A 19,944-nucleotide genomic window follows, 5' to 3' on the forward strand; every position below is an offset into this window, starting at 1 on the left:
ATGAAACTGGAAATGCAAGACATAAAGAGTTAGGTAATAGGTGGAGATATAGCTGGAGATATAGCTTAGTTGGTAAAGTGCTTGCCTTACATGCATAAGGCCCTGGGTTCAATCCCCAGCACAAAACACACACACACACACACACACACACACACACACACACACACGGAATAGGCAAAAAGGAACATTAAGTGGAAAGTTTACAGCAATAAAGACCTACATCAAAATGTAGAAATATCTAAAGTAAAGAACATAATTGGCCATCTGAAGGAACTATAAAACAAGAAGAAACTATCCAAAATTAGTTGTTAACCAATATCCATAGCAGCATAAGTCTTAATTGACAAAACTTGGAAACAACAAAATGTACTTCAACTGTGGAACACAGGTACAAAGAAGTTTTATACTTTGTTTTCCTCATTTTTATTGGTGCCTTACACTTGTACTTATTGATGGGATTTGTTGTTACATATTTGTACATGCACACAACATAACAGTATAATTTTGCCCAACATTCTCCTCCCACCTCCCATTCCTTAGGCCCTTTGATTTGTAGGAGATCCACCCCCACCTTTTTTTTTCCTCCTTTAATTTGAAAACCTAACACACCTGCCATGATTAAAGAACATTGTTCTTTTGTAGGCTAGATTGAAATTTAATTATTCTAGTTTTAATGAGACATAAATTGTAGGGAACAGAAAAAGAAACACCCAAAACATAACATTCTTTTATTCTCTATCAAGTTCAGTGACCAAAGAAATTTCAACAGTTCCTAGATTAGCTTCTGCCTTCTGCTGGAGGAGGAACTACTCAAAAGTGAGAACAGTCCTGGACCCTAGAACTACAAAACTCACATGGGGATGAGATGACGCCTCAGAGTGAGTTCCAATGACACTGCAACATTCTCTGTGTGACAGATCCTGTCTTGGTCCTCACAAGGATGATTATTATCTTAAGCATCTGGGAGATCAGGGGCGTGACAGAGAAAGAGACTGTGAAAAAGGGCCTCTCAAAGTCATGTCTATCTGATAAGGCAGAGGCTCTCGATTGCTACATGATGCTACTTCCTGACTCTCCAGGGATTGCTGAGGACAGCTGTAGGAGTGTCCTTCAGAGCCCTCTGGAGAACCACCTTGAGGGGCTGCCTCTGCCGCTGCCTAAAGGAGCCAACGAAAAAGTAAATGATGGGGTTGGCAGAGCTATTAACACAGGACATGACAAGGGCCACCAGGAGAAACCTACAAGGTAATGAATTAATATCATTATAAAACCAATATAATAGGAACCAGAAAATGCCTAGGGGCACAGCAAGGAGGAAGAAGACTAGTGCAGTGATCAGGATGGTCACATACAACCTAGTTAGCAGCATTGGCCTGGAGCTACAGAGGATTCTGACTAACAGGACCAGGCTGGAACCAAGCAGAACCACAACCAAAATAATCAACCATGCAACACAGATGAAATCTAATGCCTGACACCTATCAGTGTCAAAATCCCTCAACAAGAAACCACAATAGACCCCTTCCAGTATGCTCAGCAGCAGGGACAGAGCCCAGAGCACAGCACACATGATAGTTGACATGTGTCTTGGTCGATGGAAGCGATACCAGATGGGGCACAAGATGGAAAGACCGCGCTCAGTGCTAATGGAGCTGAGCATGCTCACGCCTGCAATGTAATAAAAGATCATCACGGTGTTTAAGAACTCTGGGATGGTGACTGAGTTTGAATGAAAGAAGTTGATGAATGTCACCAGAGATCCTATAAGGTGGCAGCAGAGGAAGAAGAAGTCAGCCCCAGCCAGGTTGAGAATGTAGATGGAGAAGACATTCCTGCGTATACAGAAGCCCAGGAGCCAGATAACAACCGCATTTCCTGCCAGCCCAACGGAGGCAATGATGAAAGTCAGCAAACGCAGGATAAGTTTCTCCTTGCCACATTGTGGAGGAACAGCTGGGTCACTTCCGTTCATTGTTGTGATTTCACTCCACAAGGCTGGAATGGTGGGATCCATACTCAAAATCCTTTCACTGGTGCCCCTGAGAACACAAACAAGATGTGAGCAGCAACTGCAGCAGGAGCTCTGATTCTCCATACCGACCTGCTAGGTGGGAACTACTCTTCCTGTTTCACAAAGAGTGAGACAGAAGCTTGCAGAGATTAAGTGATTCATCAAAGACTGGGAATTCCTACAGATTTGGCTTCAACTTCAGCTCTTGATGCAGCTTGCTGACCTAGCCTGAGACTGACTCCCTAGCACAAGACAGGTCCTCTCCTGACATGGGAAAATTCTATGATCCCAACGTCCCCACTTATTATCCTAGGCCACGTCATGACCACAAGAGGCAGGAGGAGAAAAGCCAGGTACATCCACAGGATGGCAACAGAGCTCTGCGATGAGAAATCCTTCTGTACTAAGACAGAACTTTACTCTCATGGATAAGAAAGTGGAAGCCTCAGGCATGACTCATGGCCACCTTCAGTGTCTGACATCAGGAGAGAGAGAAAGTTATGATTCAAGATCACGAAGGGAATGTGACATCTTGCTGTAACAGGTGTGTGAATGGCCAGTCAAGAGAGCAGAGACCTCAGCATCCAGGAATCCCTCTGTGACTCTGAAAAGGTTCCCATTCATCCAGATTCTCCAAGACTCACACAGAACAGAAACATCCTAATGGGAGATGGCAGGATCTTCAGAGCATCAAGGACTATATCCTTCCTTCCCACGTTCTCATAGTTCCTATAGATCTGGTTGATCTGAGGAGGTTATGATTGATCATGGCCTCTGGTGTTCTTCCTCATGACATATTGGACTTCTTATTTTTGGCACTGAACAGAGTACTAAATTCACAATTTTGTTTTCAAAGTATAAGTCTTATTTCCCTCCTTTGGTGTCTCACATTATACTCAATGTTCTCTAAAACCTACACCTGCTTGGTTCTCAAGGTTGTCTTTATTGGTCACTATTATGTTTCTGATTACTAGTACAGGTCCTATACACATTTTTTATAATATTTTCATTATCACAGGAAGAATCTGAGACTAAATGAATGCAAAATATATTTTGAGATCACAGAATGAAGAGAAAATCCAAAAGAAATTCAAGTCTCCTGGAACACTGTTCCAGATTTTACTTTTGTTCTCTGTCTCATGTTAATGGGCAGTGAGAAAGAATCAGAGATGTGGAATCCACAAATGGCTCCAAAGAGCCATACTCCTCCTTTCTCACATAACAATACTGAGAGTGATAGACCAGAACAAAGACTGTAGTCCAAGCCTCCCTCACTGTTGAAGGCAACATATCACTGAGCATTGGTAAATGGGACCTGGGCAGAAGTGATGTAGGAAACTCCTGGGTTCTGCCATTCCTTCCCTTTTCCCTCCAGGATGGAATGATGATGTATTTGAAGGCCATGAAGGACCATGAGGATGAGGGCACCTCTCTAGACAGAGGGAAGTAGATATTGCAGGGTAACGTGGTGCCTGCCATAATGGAGCTGCCAGTTCTGGGTCTGATCAACACCCTCTTGTTAAATTACTACTCTAACTGGTTCCTCTTTGCTGTATCAAATATCATAGCTTAAAATACTTAGAAACACGTTTCTTAGAAAATACTTAGAAACACGTTTCTTCACTATATACCATTCCCAATTCATTTATGATGGTAGTGAGATATTACTTAAAAGATAGCCACCATAGAGGGATATACAAATAAACATTCAGACAAACTGGGAGGAGATAAATGTGAAAATGTATCTATCACTTTGTGAAGGAAAAATTCCCCCCAAAGTGCAAAGTGTGAAAGCCTATACAAAGAGATGGGTTATTTCTCATTTGTTGTCAGAATGCCATGTTCAACCTTCAGTACCTCCTTGTGCATCCTAGGAGGAGACATTTCCATGTGCCATTAATGGAATCCTTTTGCTCTCACTTCTGGTTGCATTTGCTCAAAAAGACGCATTGAAAGGGGATTGAATGGAAGAAGAATAATTTGGTGATTTTTAATATCCTGGTTTTCTAGGCTAGGTGGTGAGTTGGCAGTGGCAGTGCTATTGTGTTCCTAAGGACACAGATTCTATGTAGTATATTTCCTGTGACCACATCAAAAAAAAAAAAACCAGCTATTTATTCAGCCATCTCTGGGTCCCAATGATTTCTCTTTCTGATTTTTCTTTTAAAACCTATTGACTTCAAGCTCCTTGATATTACTTTGTTGGTGGGAGTGTGTGAGTCTCACCATCCCTTGCAACTTTTCCAAATCTGCCCATATTGATACATTTTCCTTTATTAGACTTCTCAATTATCTCATTTTAGGCCACCAGTTTTCTACAGAGATACTGAGAGACACATAAAACAAAGATTTGTAAACGAAGAAAAACAAGTGACAAATTTATTCACAGGATTTAGTTTGGAAAAGCATATGTGTACCCCCATCTTACTTCTTTGGTTAAGGAAAGCAGAGGATTTCCCATTGTTACAGTGAATTTGGACAGTTGTAATGAATAGAGGAATTAGCAAATGTTGGAGAAACAAGGAAGGGTCCCTGTTTACAGCTTTCATTTCTCCCACAGTCAACTGCTAGCACCAAAGTTATAAAGAGGGAGCTTCATATCTCCCGACTTTCCCAGCTACAGTCCCAGTGGATCCCTTCATACACTTTGCCAAAGTGAAGTGGATTATTCCCCATTTGTATATGAACTAGAAGGGAAAAAAAAGAAAAATGATTTGAAAATAAGTTCTTGCTAAATTCTTACCTTTCTTCAATTCTCTTGCCAGCAATCGCAAGTCGTGCTGAAGGGAAGAGCCTCCTGTACCTTTGACTGTCACTCAAAGACACTTCTCTGCCCTGGAGAAGTGACTGCAGAATCTGAGTGAGGCCTGTTGCTCCAGTGATCATCAAGATGCCAGAAAGCCCTGTGGCTTCCTGTATAGCCCTGCTGACAAATGAAAGTGTGGAGTCTGTTGAGTCATGTTCCTCTCAAGATGTTTTTTGACATTTGGTCAAACTCTAATCCCACATCTCAATCTCTGCCCATCCTCACCCAATCAAGTCTCCTTCTGTGGAATTCATTTGGTTTGGGGACTTCTTGCTGATTACAGACCATTAAATTCCAAGTAATGTGAGCTTAACATGAAAGGCTACATAACTAAAACTAAATCTCATTTTAATTACTTGCCATCTGAGGCCCTCCATGTCCTGGCCCACTCTTCTTCATTGTCATAGCAGTCACACATGCTGGCTTACATGTTCTTTTTGAATACTGAAGTGCATCACACAGAGGGGACCGTCTTTCTCAATTCTATTCTTCAGAATCAACATCTATGCTTAGCCATTATTCTAAATTTTTGTTAGTCATGGTTACAAATTTAAAGTAAACTTACATTTTTTGTATGTTTTATGTCAAGTCATCTGCATTAATGATAGTATCAATTGGTTTCCATGAAAGATACAAAGTATTTTGGATATTGTAGAGAATTTGAAAGTAACTGGGGGTGTGAATTAGCTGTGATTAATATTTTAAAGACTCTCACAGAAAATGTGGATAGTTTGTAAAAGCAGGTGGATATGACACACAAAGAGAGAATGATAAAAGTAAAAATCACTGTAACAGAATTGAAGAATGCCATTGAAGAACTCTCACAGGTGTACGAAGCACAACCTAGAAAAAGAAAGAACAAACTAGAAAATATAGGAAAATTGGAGGAAGGTGATAAAAACTTCTCAAACAGGGCTAGGATTGTGGCTCAGTGGTAGAGTTCTTGCCTAGAATGTGTGAGGCACTGGGTTTGATTCTCAGCACCACATACAAATAAATAAATAAAAATTTAAAATTTCATCAACAACTAATAAAAATATTTAAAAAAATCTTCCCAAACAGAAAAAAAACAAAGATTAAAAACAAAGACTTGAAGAAAAAATAAAAATAGAATATTCACAAGTTTGTATCCATTAAAAAAGGGTTAACATATTCATATGGAAAATAACAGAAGGAAATGGTAGTGAAGGGAGGGGCAATATTTGAAATAATACTGGTTGAGATTTTTTAAATGATTTTCAGACACCAAACCACAAATGCAAAGCAAAGAAAACACCAAACAGGATAATACAACAACAAAAATAAATAAATAAATAGATAAATAAATAAATATATATATCTAAGCATATTGGATTCAAACTACAGAACATGAAAGACAAAGAAAGTCTTGAAAGACACCAGAGGAAGCCCCTTACATATAAAGACAAAGGAAAATAATTACATTAGTCTTCTCTTCAGAATCCATGCAGAAAGACGAGAATGGGGTGAGATATTTAAAGTGTTGTAAGAAAATGACCAACAACCCAGAACACTGAACCTAGTGAAGTCATCCTTCAATAACGAAAGAGAAAAACTGTGAAAGAAACAAAAATTAAATGAATTTGTTATTGGTATGCCTATATTGCTAGATATCTTCTTTTAAATTATTTTAATTGACAAATAGTAATTATATAAACTTATGGCCTATTTTTATAGTATTTCAATACATGTATTCAATGTATAGTCACATCAGTATAATTGATCTATCGCCTCAGATATACATCTTTCTTTGTGTGGGAAATACACAAAATCCTATTAGCTATTTTATTAGATGCAACTAATTGTTTTCAACCACAAGTATCATACTATGCTATGAATATAAAAAGTTATTCCTCCTACCCATTCCATTTATTGCCCTCTCACTTCTCCCTTCTGTATACATTTCTCAGGCTCAGGTAACAAGTACTATAATCTCTATAGCCTTTAGACCAACTTTCATTGGTCTTCTTTAATATTAAGAAATATGAAAGAAGTTTTCTTCAGAGAAAAGGAAATGATAAGTCAGAAACTGATACCAATGTAAAGAGCATTCAAAAAAGAAACAAAAGAAGGGGGCTGGGGATGTGGCTCAAGCGGTAGCGCGCTCGCCTGGTGTGCGTGCGGCCCGGGTTCGATCCTCAGCACCACATACCAACAAAGATGTTGTGTCCGCCCAGAACTAAAAAATAAATATTAAAAATTCTCTCTCTCTCTCTCTCTCTCTCTCTCTCTCTCTCTCTCTCTCTCTCTCTCTCTCTCACTCTCTCTTTTAAAAAAAAAGAAACAAAAGAAGTTAAAATACCATCATATATTTTCTCATTCTTGACTGATCTAATAGATAATATTTTGTTCAAAATAATAACTACAGCAATTTTGAATGATTACTGCTTTTGGGAAAATGAAAAATGTATGACAGTGATGTTATAAGGGATAGGTAAGACAAAGTGAGAATACTGTTATAATAAGTGAACTATTCATGAAGAAGTATACTATTAATTGAAAGTGCACTTAGATTAGTTGTAAATGAGTGTTGAGAATACTAGGGCAATCATTACAATAATTTTTAATAGAACTATTATGAATATATTGAGAGAAGAGAAAATAAATCATATAAAATGGTCAATAAAACTAAAAAAGTCACATGGTGTAATAAAAAAGATGGGGTAATTAAGAGACTACAGTTGCATATATGGTGGACTTACTAATGATAATAATCACTTTAAATGTGAATGGTTTGCAATAGGGATTTTAAGTCAGAGAACATGTGAGCATTAATAAAAATCTAAACATATGTTGGCTACTAGAAAAACAACTTAAAAATTAAGACTCCATAGATTCCAATAAAGATATGGAGAAAATGTATGATGTTATTATAATCAAAAGAAAGAATGGATAGCCATATCAATTCTAGATATAGCACACTTCAGAAAAGAGAAAATTATCAGGGATATCAAAGGTTACTGATCCCATAATAAAGAAGTCAATTCTCTAATTGACTAACTAACTTCTTATGTTCATTGTACAATTGTACAAACATAAAAATAGAATGACAAAATGTCTGAGACAAATTCTAATAGAAATGCAATGAAGAAATAAATGAATCTACTCTTAGATTTGGAATTTTTCTCATGGGTTTTTTTCAGTAATTGGCAAATACAGCAGGCAAAAATTAGTAGGAAATGAATAGTTGAAATTGGAGAGCATCTTCAATCAATTGTATCTGACTGACATTCAAAAGTTTGATCTAATGAGTATAATTCAACTACTCAAGTTCACAAGAAACATTCATCAAGATCAATTACAATCTAGGGAGTAAAACTTACCTCAAGCAATTTAAACAACAGAAATCATACAGTGTATATGCTTTCAGGCAATATTGAGAGATCAGTAACAGAAAGATAACTGGAAACACCCCAAATATTTAGAGGTTAAATAAGAAATTTCTGTTTATCACAAGAGTAAAAGAAGTATCAAAAGAAATGGAAATTTTTCAACTAAATGAAAAATAATTTTTAAATTATCAAAATTTGGGGGATGACAAAGTAATCCTTAGAAGGAAATTATCACATAGAATCATTTCTTTGCACACAGTAGCAAAGAAAAGACAAAGATATTTGGATACATATCTTTGGAGCCATAGCACTTTCCTCTTTCTGCACAGAAAACCAAGTCAACAACAGAAAAGGAAAAAAAAAAGAAAGAAAAAAGAAAAACTTCATTTCAAGGTGAGTGCCCAAGGGAGAACACTGGAACTCAGTAAGGGAGTCATGGGAATGTTGCAGTCCACAGAGACCTGAGGTGTCAACATCGAAAAACAAGCACATCAGCCACTGTGGCCACAGACCATAGCCAATGGAAAGGGTAAATGAAAGAGCTCCAGTAGATTCTATCTCCATGTATTCTGGCTACTTGGCCATTCTATCTATAGGTGGTTTCCACAGTTGTCACAGGCTTAGAGCCCAGTAAGGGGAACTCCTTAGGGTTGCCATGGTATTTTTGCTACAGAAAAGTAGCTCACATTGTCTCCTTTTACTCCCAGAGGACAACCTGTGGTAGGGTAATACCATCTTGAGAAAGAGTTCACACTGCCCTAAGGGACAGGAGACCCACATCCCCATCTCCAGAGTCACACAAACATTCTATCACACTACCAAATGGGAATGTAGCCCCACAAATGCAACTAGACTCAGAAGTACAAATGTGACCCAGCACCCTAGCCTATGCAGTGCCCTACATTATAGGGGAAAGTGCTTCAACACAGCAGGAGAGGTGCTGCCTCCAGCACTGTAGAAGCCATGATGCTTACCCACTTTAGGTTTGGGGCTCCTTCTCCCCCCACCTCCTCCTTCCCGCCACCTCCTAGAGAATTGTAGGATTCCCCTGGGATATATATGTACCCACTGGGTCTCCACAATGGCACTTCTGCAGCCCCATTACTGCAGTCTGCCCACAGGGACCTGCCTGCCACTGCCACAATGGAAATGACTACACCATACCCTCAAATCTGACACTTTAGGAAAAATGCATTGTGATGTCCAACTGGGACCTACATAAAAGTAACCAACCAAACCAGTGACTAAATTTGCATGCATTGATGAGGAATGGCTGAATTTCTGGACATACAACTTATTAAAATTGAATCTTCAAGACATAGAAAGTCTGAACAGAATTAAGGAGATTGAATCACTAATAACAAGTCTCCCAACAAATAAAAGCCAGAATTAGGTGGCTTCACTGCTGAATTCCACCAGCTATTAAGGAAGAATACAAATTATTCACAAACACTTCAAAAAAATTGGAAAGGAGGAAAATCTTCAAACATGTCAGTATTAACCACATGCCAATATCAAACAAAGACAAAACATAGAAAAATATATGTCAATAACCCTGATGAACATAGATTCAAATTTCTCAATCAAATACTAGCAAATTAAATCAAACAACAAAAAAACCATCCATCATTATCAAGTTGGATTTTTCCAAGGAATGAAAGGATGGCTCAAAATTGCAATTCAATAAATGAACTATATATTAACAAAAGAATGAAGAATTATTTTTAAAAAAAAATTTTAGTTGTAGATATACAAAATGCCTTTATGTGCTTATTTTTATGTGGTGCTAAAGATTAAACCCAGGGCCTCACAAGACTAGGCAAGGGCTCTGCCACTGAGCTATAGCCCCAGCCTCTGATAAATTTTTATAACTATCTCAATATATTAGGAGATTTGATCAACTTCAACAGCTCTTCATGACACAAACTCTGAATGAGTTAAGTGTAAGAGGAATGAGCCTCATGATAATTAGGACTACATGTATTAAAGTCACTGAAAACATCATTTTTAATGTAGAAAAAGCTGAAAGCATTTCCTCTAAAATCTGACACCTGCACTCTGATCACTCTTATTCTATATGCTATTGGAAGTCTTACCCAGACAGAAATTAGGAAAAAGAAAGAAATTGAAAACATACAAATAGGAAGGCAGAAAATCAAATTATACTTTTCATGTGATATGATTTTATACTGATAAACCTAAAGACTCCACCAAAAGACTATGATATTGTTATGGTGTAGGCATGAGGTGACCCCCAAAAGATCCTGTGGGAGATAATGCAGTAATGTTCAGATATGAAATGATTATTTATGAGAACTGTAATCTGAATAGTGGATTAATCCACTGATATAGATTAACTTGGATGGTAAAATATTTTGCCCCTAATGGACAGAGTTGCTCCCTGCTCCTTGAATGCAGTGAGTTGAGCAGCATTCCCCTGACACAGTCTTGCACCATGATGTTCTGTCAGATCTTGGGCCCAGAGCTATGGAGTCAGCTGACTGTGAACAAAACCTCTGAAACTATGACCCAGAATAAACTTCCTCCTCTAAATTGTTCTTATCAGGTCCTTGGTCACACTGATGATAAATATAACTAAAACACAGGGCATGCATTTGAATTTCTGGAGCACGGTATTGTTTCTGGAACTTGGAAGATGGTCAGCATCTATGTTTCTCAAGAAGCTCCTGATTGAAAATCACACAGTTGTGGGGCAGCTTGAAAAGAGTGGCTCATGCATCTGGGTTCATTGGAGTCCTGCAGGCACCACCACTCGAAGGACCAGAGGATTCCCTCTGCAGCAGATCAATTTGAGGAAAGCCTTGCCTTTTGCCCTCATTTAGCCTTACTGGCTTCTCCTGGGGAGAAGAATGGAGGGAAGCAAAAGCTTATCCAAGAATCTCCTTTATTTCAATACCAGTGATGGATTTTCTTCTTAGTTACACCTTGATGTATAACACAGAGGATATCTAGGAAGAGAGAAAAGATATGAGAATCCTTCATAGCACATTTTGGGAGCTATTACTCTTGGCTGTTTATGCATTAATTAAGTGAATGTTTAAATCTGGTAGATCAATCACTCTGCTAATTCCATGCATCACGAACACGTGTTAAATAAATATCTGACTCTACATTCCATCTAGAAAATACACTGATTGATTCCTGGAAATGCTGAGTCCTTGTGGCCTTTCACTGAAATAAGTGTGCCTGTGCTCTACCCTTAGGGCACTGAGTCCTCTGCTTTAAAAGGACAACACGGACCTGTTTCCAATTCTGCTTATGCTGGTTGAATTTGTCAATATTGCTCCTATATTATCATAACAGAATGTAAATCAACAAAGTAGGAGTACAGTGAAAGCTAATGTAAATATTTTAAAAAATCTAAAAGGTAGATTTTAAAATGTTTTAGTAAAATAGTTGCAAACCTGAAAACTATACTATGATGAAAAAAATTATGAATAATTAAGAATATCCTGGTGCACACTACTCTCTCTAAAATGATAAGATCTTAGCTATAAATAATCTGAACTTCAAATAATAGAAAATGCTTGAGGAAAGTGAGTCCTGAAAGATAGGGAGGCTAGAAATCTATTTGCTGAATTTTACTCAAAAAAAAGTCATTCACTCTTCTTCATTTGTTGGTGAATTAATTCAGTTAAAAAATAAAACATTTGTGTTACAAATTTATCTTACAATCGTTACATGTACATTCTCAACTAACCTACAGAGCTGTGGTCCTCAATATGTCAGTAAGCGGGCTTCCTACTGCAATATCACTTAGTCAGTCTGTTTATTCTGTAAGTACTTATTTAACATCCTCCATATTCCAGCCCTCATGCCTGGCACTGGAGATATAAAGACAATGAACTCACCCTCAAGGAGTTTATAGTCCATGAAAGGAAGGAGTCTAGTGTAGTAAAGATTGTCACACAATGTGATACATGCAGTCATAGAGATGTCTGGGGGTATACAAGGGTGTTCACAGAAGGAGCTGATCTGAAAGTTCTAACTTTTCTTTTTTCCAAGATGAGAATATCACACCACCCACCCTTCCAGACAGCATGATCACATGGTTCAGAGAACTGTGAGAATGTCCACTAGGTGATTCCTCATAATGGGAAACAACTTCAGCAAACAGTTTCCCACTGATGAAATATTAAAATTCATTATGTTGAATTTTCTAATGGCCTATTAGCATCTACCTGTAAATGAGAGGGGTGGCTGTGATGCTCTTTCTGGAAGATGGCATGGAATGTATCGTGCATCAGTATCATTAATGCATAAATGGTGGCTATTATTACAAATGAGATTTGCTTTCTGGACTCCAGGAGATTATAGTGGAGTGTGGAAGAAAAGGACCCTTACATATATCTCTCACATTGACAGTATTGACAAAAACAGAAAAGGGAGTAGAAAAGGGGGAGACCTCAGAGTATACATGTGGCTCTGAGTAGATAAAGTTTCTTCAAATACCTGGAATTTGAACAGATGACTCCAACTTACCACAAAAGAAACCTATTAGCAGTCCAATCATCTCCTTGAGGAGGCAAGGGAAACCCTGGGTCAGGATAGATGGAAATGGAAGAAGAAATTGATCATGTAGTTACTTCTGTGCCTTCTGGAGTAAAAGTGTGCACATGAATGCATTACTACTGAAACATGAAAGAAATAAAAGAAATGCCATCATTGAATGGCCTTATATTGTACTTTATTATTTGTTAGAAAGCCCCACAATGAAAACTTACATTGCTTGATATTCCTATCTAGGCTCCAAAATACCAGGGATTACTTATACTAATTACTAACAATGCTAGATGGAAAATAAAGGCTCCAGAATAAAAGTACTGAGAATGAGGTGGACTGAGAGATGGTGAACTCTGAGTGAAAATGGGGTAGGTGCCAAGAAACACCTCAGGGTAGAATTGTGTCAACAGCTCTGATCTCTGAGGTTCTTGGAGTCCTGGTACAGGAAATTGATGGGTGGTCTAACATCTTGATAGGTTCCCATGGCCACCAGCTTTCACTCCATTTCCCCTGTAGACATTTCAGAAATTGAGGACAAGCAAGGATCCTCTGGCATTTCTCAAAGTCAGAAAGGCTCTCCTCCCTCAAAACTGAACAATTCTTTACCTCCAAACAAAAACATGGATGGAAGGCGTGGATAGACACCAAGAATTTTCTTATTTCCACTTACAGTCTTTAGTCTATGTCCACATGCTTGTGTTTCTACTTTGGGGTGCTACATGAAGGAAGTCATTCTGATTTCTTAGGGAAAAAGCAAGACACAAAAACCTCCCTCTGAAAGCTGGGTGCTGGCAGCCTCAAAAGTGTGAGTTCTCAAAGGAGTCAACTAGATTTTTCTGTATTCTGATCCATCTCCCCATACCCTGCCCTTTTTTCCAACCATTCAAATCTGCTGACATGGGTAGAATTCTGCCTCTTGAGTTCATTAAAGGGGCCAAGTGATATGCAGCATTTCATCCCAGAGCTGAACGGCTGAAGACCCAGGTCTCAGTGTTTCATTTGCTTTTTGAAGTTATTTGTTTTTATTATCCCAGGAAGAAAGCATTGACACATATTGGAATTTTTGAAGAGCACGTCATGATAGAAGTATTTACAAAGATGGGCAGGTTAAGGAAAAGTGACAAGTGCATGGGAAACAGGGAAAGAACAAGGGAAGGAACACTGAGGAGACAGGACAGTTGCAGAGGTGGGAGAGAATGAGCATGAAGATGGAGAGGCACTGTCTCTACTAGCACAGAGACTCAGACAGAGAGCCAGGAGATGTAAAACCCAAGTTCCTTTCCTCCTGTCCTCTGCTCTCCTGGGTGGTATATCCTTGTGACTCTATTCAACCAGAAAGTTGGATGAAAATAAGTGACTCAGGGCTGGGGATGTGGCTCAAGCGGTAGCGCGCTTGCCTGGCATGCGTGCGGCCCGGGTTCGATCCTCAGCACCACATACAAACAAAGATGTTGTGTCCGCCGAGAACTAAAAAATAAATATTAAAAAAATTCTCTCTCTCTCTCTCCTCTCTCACTCTCTCTTTAAAAAAAAAAAAAGAAAATAAGTGACTCATAAGTGTCACAGACACCTTCCTCTTGATATGCCAAACCAAACAGAGAAGGAAGAAGGGAAAATTCTTTTGACAAATGACACAATCCCTCAAATCTCCTTCTATCCTCTTACTTCCTGGAGTTTTCTCTACCTAATTCTCACTGAATTGGTTTTGATGGTTGGAAATTAAAGGGCCACAATAACAGTTACTTACAGAGAGGTAAACAAGAAAAGGCTGGAGGGGAGAGGCTGAACATGAGTGGCAATTGGGAAGATGCCCACAAACATTTCTCTGAGGGTCACATCTTAAACTGCTCTGGTTTCCTGTTTGCCCACAATCCTTTGGAGGAAATAAAAGGAAGGGCTATTCTGCATCTTGATAAGTTTTGCTTATTCATTGCCTTTTACTCTAGCTCCTGTAAACATCTCCTATTTTAGAAGAGAGAAGGGTTCTGTGGTGTCACTTCATCCCAGAAAGTCTCTCCACTTCAGCACAGATCAGCTCTCCTCCTGTGGACAGAGAATGGAAAAAAAGGTAAGGGTATTTTCTAAATGTTTTCCTGTTTCCAATGATTGCTAATATTTTGTACTGAGTTCATATCTCTATGTTTCTTCCTTGTGATGCTACAAGCAGGGGGTCATGGGGTTCCTTCAGGGAAAGGCACAGAGATGATGCCTCTTTGTTAACACTGGGTCCTGGCATCTTTAACTGAATGTTCTCAGAGAGTTTCTCCAAACCATTATCCCTTATGATTCATCTCCCTACATTCTCCCCCTTATTCTGGACATTCAAATCTATCATCACATGGAGAACACTGCTGGTTACATTCATTTGAGGACCACAGTAACATGCGGGAATTGCACCGAGAGCTTAGCTGCCATACACCCAGGTTTTATTTTATTTTGGGGGTGTGTGTGGAGGGTACTGGGAATTGAAGTCAGGGATACTTGACCACTGTGGCACATCCACAGCCCTATTTCGTATTTTATTTGGAGACACCAAGAGTCTGACTGAGTTGCTTAGCATCTTGCTTTTGCTGAGGCTGGCTTTGAACTCTCAATCCTCCTGCCTCAACCTCCTGAGCCACTGGAATTATAGGCATGTGCCAGGACACCCAGCTCCCAGGTTGTCATTATGTTACCTGCTTTTCAAAATTGTTCTTTTTCGCATATTTAAGAAGAAAAAAAGCAACCCAAAAATGAAGTAATTGAGTGTTTCTTTAGTTGACTCTTTACAAAGATAGAGTTAAGAATAATTAGCATGGTATAATAAAGTAGCTAAAGGCAAGCAAAAACAAAGCATTATAACCATCCCTACACTCATAGGGACAAGAGAAAGAGAAAGAACCACTGTTAGTTGTAGCAGTAGCAGGGGACAACCAAGCAGGAGGAGAAGCACTGCCACTGCAACTCACAACCTCACAGGCAAAGAGCCAGGAGTTGAAACGTTCAAATCCCTCTCTCCATGCCCTTCAGTGTCTTGGAAGCAACCCCCACGTTTCAACTGAGGTTCCCAGAGTGGGGGTAACAGAGGTTGTAGATTTCCTCCCATATCCCCTTCTGGACAACCAAAGCTGTGGGAGCTTTTATATCTACAAGACCTCATGTTGGATGCATACACTTATGATGCCTCTCTGCACACCAGAGAAGGATGTGTTCTTTTTTTGACTTGAGGGTCCAGGTGAGTTCTCTGGCCTCCACGACCCTGGATGCCCTTGCAAGAAAGGGGAGGGCTTCTATATTCTCATCTGTTCCTGACTGGCTTCCAAAGCACCTCATTTTTGCCCTATTTCACTTGCTTTCCTTCTTCTCATTTCTGAAGTTTGTTTATTCTTATATGCATATTATAAGAATATATATGATATTACATTCTTATATACACAATATTTAAGGCCAACTTGGATTTAACTTGGGAATTACTCCTCTGCTTCCCACCCCCATGTAGATGTAATCAACAGCTCTGTGGTGCTGGGTCAGTAGGGCCAAAGAGTGGGCCCTGAGGGGGCACTGTTGAGTTCATCCACAGTATTGGACCACAAGAAATAATTCATCCTCTCTGTGATCTAATTTTATCCTCTTTTTATTTATTTTTATTTTTATTTTATTTATTTTATTTTTTTGTCAGTGTGTTTTTTTTTAATTTTTATTGTTGGTTGTTCAAAACGTTACATAGTTCTTGACATATTGTATTTCATACTTTGATTCAAGTGGGTTATGAACTCCCATTTTTACCCTGTATACAGATTGCAGCATCACATCGTTTACACATCCACTGTTTTACATATTGCCATACTAGTGTCTGTTGTATTCTGCTGCCTTTCCTGTCTTCTACTATCCCCCCTCCCCTCCCCTCCCCTCCCCTCCCATCTTCTCTCTCTACCCCCTCTACTGTAATTCATTAGTAGAAATGATACAAATTCTCACCTCAGAGGTCTCTGAAAGAATTCAAAGAGAGAATACCTTACGACTTCTCCATATTTATTATTATTCACCCAAGTTTGAGATAATTCACTTTCTCTAGTTAAAATATATGCAAGCATCTTTCCATTCCAACCCTTTAACTTTTTACTTCTCCTCATATATTACCCTCACACAAGACTTCTACCTACAAAGCAAACTCTATTGTGAGAAAAAATGGAAAAGATTTATATTGGACACTTCACAGCCCAACAATTAATAGCTTTTTATTTTTTAATGTTTTCATCCTTCAAAACCTTTTCTTCGTACTCAGACCTGAACCCCTCTTATTTCTCTGTCCTACAAATTGCTGGGCAATTCAGCTCAAACTCACATCCTAACCCCATACTCTGCATCAAAATGTTACAAAGTACACAGCAAAGCCATTTTTGTTCCTTGCTTTTGTGGCCCATCAGTGGTCAACTTCTGTTGTTTGGATAAACATAAATAAGTCTTCTAAACACACTCAGTTGTCCACAAAAAAATAATGATGAATGACATTTTCCTCATCTAATTTTACCTTAATGTTTTAACTCCTTTAATTATATTTCATTTTTGTTTGTCCATTTAATCCAAGTCTTCTGTCACCATTAGTCTCCTTATTCATGCATCTATTCACTGAATAACCACTGTAAATACAGTGTATAGCACCAGATCTAGACAGGGGATATGCATAGTGTGGCTGTCCTCTGTGGCTGATACACTGAGACATTTCTATGACTCACTTAGCCATTTCTAGCCTACCAGGCCCAACCATCCTTACACCTGCCCTACCAAGAGGTCTCATTCCTTTCAAGTCCCGAAATCAGTCTTTTTTTCTCCTAAATACAGCACTGTTAGTCATGAGTGTGCTGTGGGATCATCTTTGCCTTTTTAAAAACCTGAACCTGAAGGAAAAATTCTGGCCCAGGACAGGATTATGCCTTTGACCACAGTCCTTTCCTGGTATCTCAGATCCTATCCCAGACATTTTCTGGAGACATGGCATGACCTCTGGCAGGAACAGGAGGGGTCCGTGTGCATGATCGGCTATAGAATATTTCTGTCAGTAGATGAACCTGTGCAGTAGCACCCAGCATAACGTTTAGAGTCGACATGAATTGAGTTTGAGTCCAGAACCTCCGACTCCCTGGCCTTTTTAAAAATAATTTTTGCAACCATCTGTGTCCTCCCCTTAACACAGGGACAGTAATTCCCACACAGCAGGGTGGTCCTGGGAATCAGGGGTTATGCAGCAGGAACTCAAGACTTCTACTCTGGATATTTTCTGATACTAAATCCAACCACCCCAGCCAAGGGGACAGAATTCACGATGGTGAATGGAAGTAACCGGACTTTTCCTCAACCTGTCAACCTATGGACCTTGATCCCAGGCTTGCTGACTCTCATCATTGTGATGACTGGGCTGGCTAGAAACGCAGTTGTGCTCTGACTTTTGGGCTTCCGCGTGCGCAGGAACGCCTTCTCAGTCTGCATCCTCAACCTGGTGGGAACCGTCTTCCTTTTTCTCTGTTTTCATGCTATAGCTTCTCTGCATGAACTCAGCCCCAATTTTGTTTCCATTTTCAACTTCGTCATCAAGTACTCTACCATTGTGATGATGTGGTCCTACCTTATAAGCCTGAGTATGCTCAGCGCTGTTAGTGCTGAGTGCTGCCTGTCCATCCTGTGTCCTGTCTGGTACCGCTGCCACCAACCGAGACACTCAGCTATCATATGTGCCCTACTCTGGGCCCTGTCCCTGTTGATGAGCATCCTGAATAATAACCACTGTGACTCCCTTTTTATGGATTTAGACTTCTCATGGTGTCAGACATTTGATTTCATCAGAGCTGCATGGCTGATTTGTTTATTTATCGTTCTCTCTGGATCTAGCTTGGCTCTGCTCATCAGAATCCTCTGTGGCTCTCAGAGGGTGCCGCTGACTAGGCTGTATTTGACCACTAGGCTCACAGTCCTGGTCTTCCTCTTCTTTGGCCTCCCTGTAGGCATCCTGGAGTTTCTGTTGCCTGGATTCATAAAAACCATATAAATCTGCATTTTGATAAGAGGACTGCTTTATTTCTGTATAGAATTAACAGCAGCACCAACCCTATCATTTAAACCTTCTTCGTTGGTTCCTGTAGGCTGCGGCAGCATCAGCAGCACCAGCCACAGTCACTCAAGTTGGTTTTGGAGAAGGCCTTCAAGACATACCTGAGGTGGAGAAAAGTGGATAAAGTCCTCCTCAGGAAACTATGGAGAGTCCAATATCCTCCTAATGTAGTGATTCTGCATCTTCAAGGGATCCTTAAAAGAAGTAGTACCTCTGGAGGATACATAGATGATTGTATAGAGTCCAAAATTGACATTCATATATATATATATATATATATATATATATATATGATATATACCATTTTTAAAAAATATATTTATTATTGTATAAAATATTCATAATAAAATTTATCATTTTAACCATTTTCAACTGCATAATTCATTGGTGTTAAATATTTTCACATTTAAGTACATTTTGAAGAGCAATAGTTTTTATATTTTATGAAGTCTAATTTATCGGTCTTTTAATTTTATGATTAGTGCATTATGTGCATCTAAAATTATAGATGTGCAGCACCATTTCTGGCTACTTACTATATTTCTCTTCTTTACTGATCAGTCTACTAGAATTTTATGAATATCATTACCATTTTTGAAGTGCTACCTTATAGCTTTGACTTTTTTCTCTATTATTTGCTTTTCATTTCATTGACTTCTGTTTATTGTATCTTCCTATTTATCTGGGCTTGAAATTCTATTGAAGCTTAAATCTTTATGTTTAAAATTCTTTGCATTTTATAGAATTCACCAGTGCAGTCATTTAAACCTGAAGCTTTCTTTGTAAGAGACATTTTAATTACAAATTTATTTTCCTTAGTTAATAGAGGATTACTTTTGCATTTTTGTTTATTCTTGATCAAGTTTGGTAAGCTGAATTTCTCAGAGCATACTTTTTAAAATTGCCAAATTTCATCAAAATCCTTCAAAACAGTTTTTTATTATTACTTTTATAATATTTGTAGTATACATTGTGATTGACTTTTTGTGATTCCTCCTTATACATGTGAGAAAAGGAGCTGAGAGCTATTTCAATCAGCTTCAGATTTAGGCCACTTCAACTAGTAGGTCTGCAAACAACACAAAAAGAGAAAGAGCTTAACACCCCTAGCCCAGGTATATTCATTCTCATTCATATTCTCTCTCTCTCTCTCTCTCTCTCTCTCTCA

The 19,944-nt window shown here is 38.8% G+C and overlaps 1 protein-coding gene and 1 pseudogene across 2 annotated transcripts; one reads left to right on the forward strand and one right to left on the reverse strand.

Moving 5' to 3' along the window:
- Window positions 1–1,060: 1,060 nt before the first annotated feature.
- LOC308641782 (mas-related G-protein coupled receptor member X2-like) lies at window positions 1,061–2,095 on the reverse strand (the record flags this gene model as incomplete). The annotated part of the gene is made up of 1 exon (XM_081280382.1): window positions 1,061–2,095. One exon carries the CDS (start codon window positions 2,093–2,095, stop codon window positions 1,061–1,063), a length of 1,035 nt encoding a protein of 344 aa, XP_081136508.1.
- Window positions 2,096–17,993: 15,898 nt separating this feature from the next.
- Window positions 17,994–19,562, forward strand: LOC308641783 (mas-related G-protein coupled receptor member X2-like; annotated as a pseudogene). Its single transcript has 2 exons — window positions 17,994–18,882; window positions 19,520–19,562. The product of its transcript is annotated as a mas-related G-protein coupled receptor member X2-like (transcript).
- Window positions 19,563–19,944: the final 382 nt, after the last annotated feature.

This window comes from Spermophilus citellus (assembly GCF_964194105.1).
Source record: "Spermophilus citellus genome assembly, chromosome: 2".
NCBI lineage: Eukaryota > Metazoa > Chordata > Mammalia > Rodentia > Sciuridae > Spermophilus > Spermophilus citellus.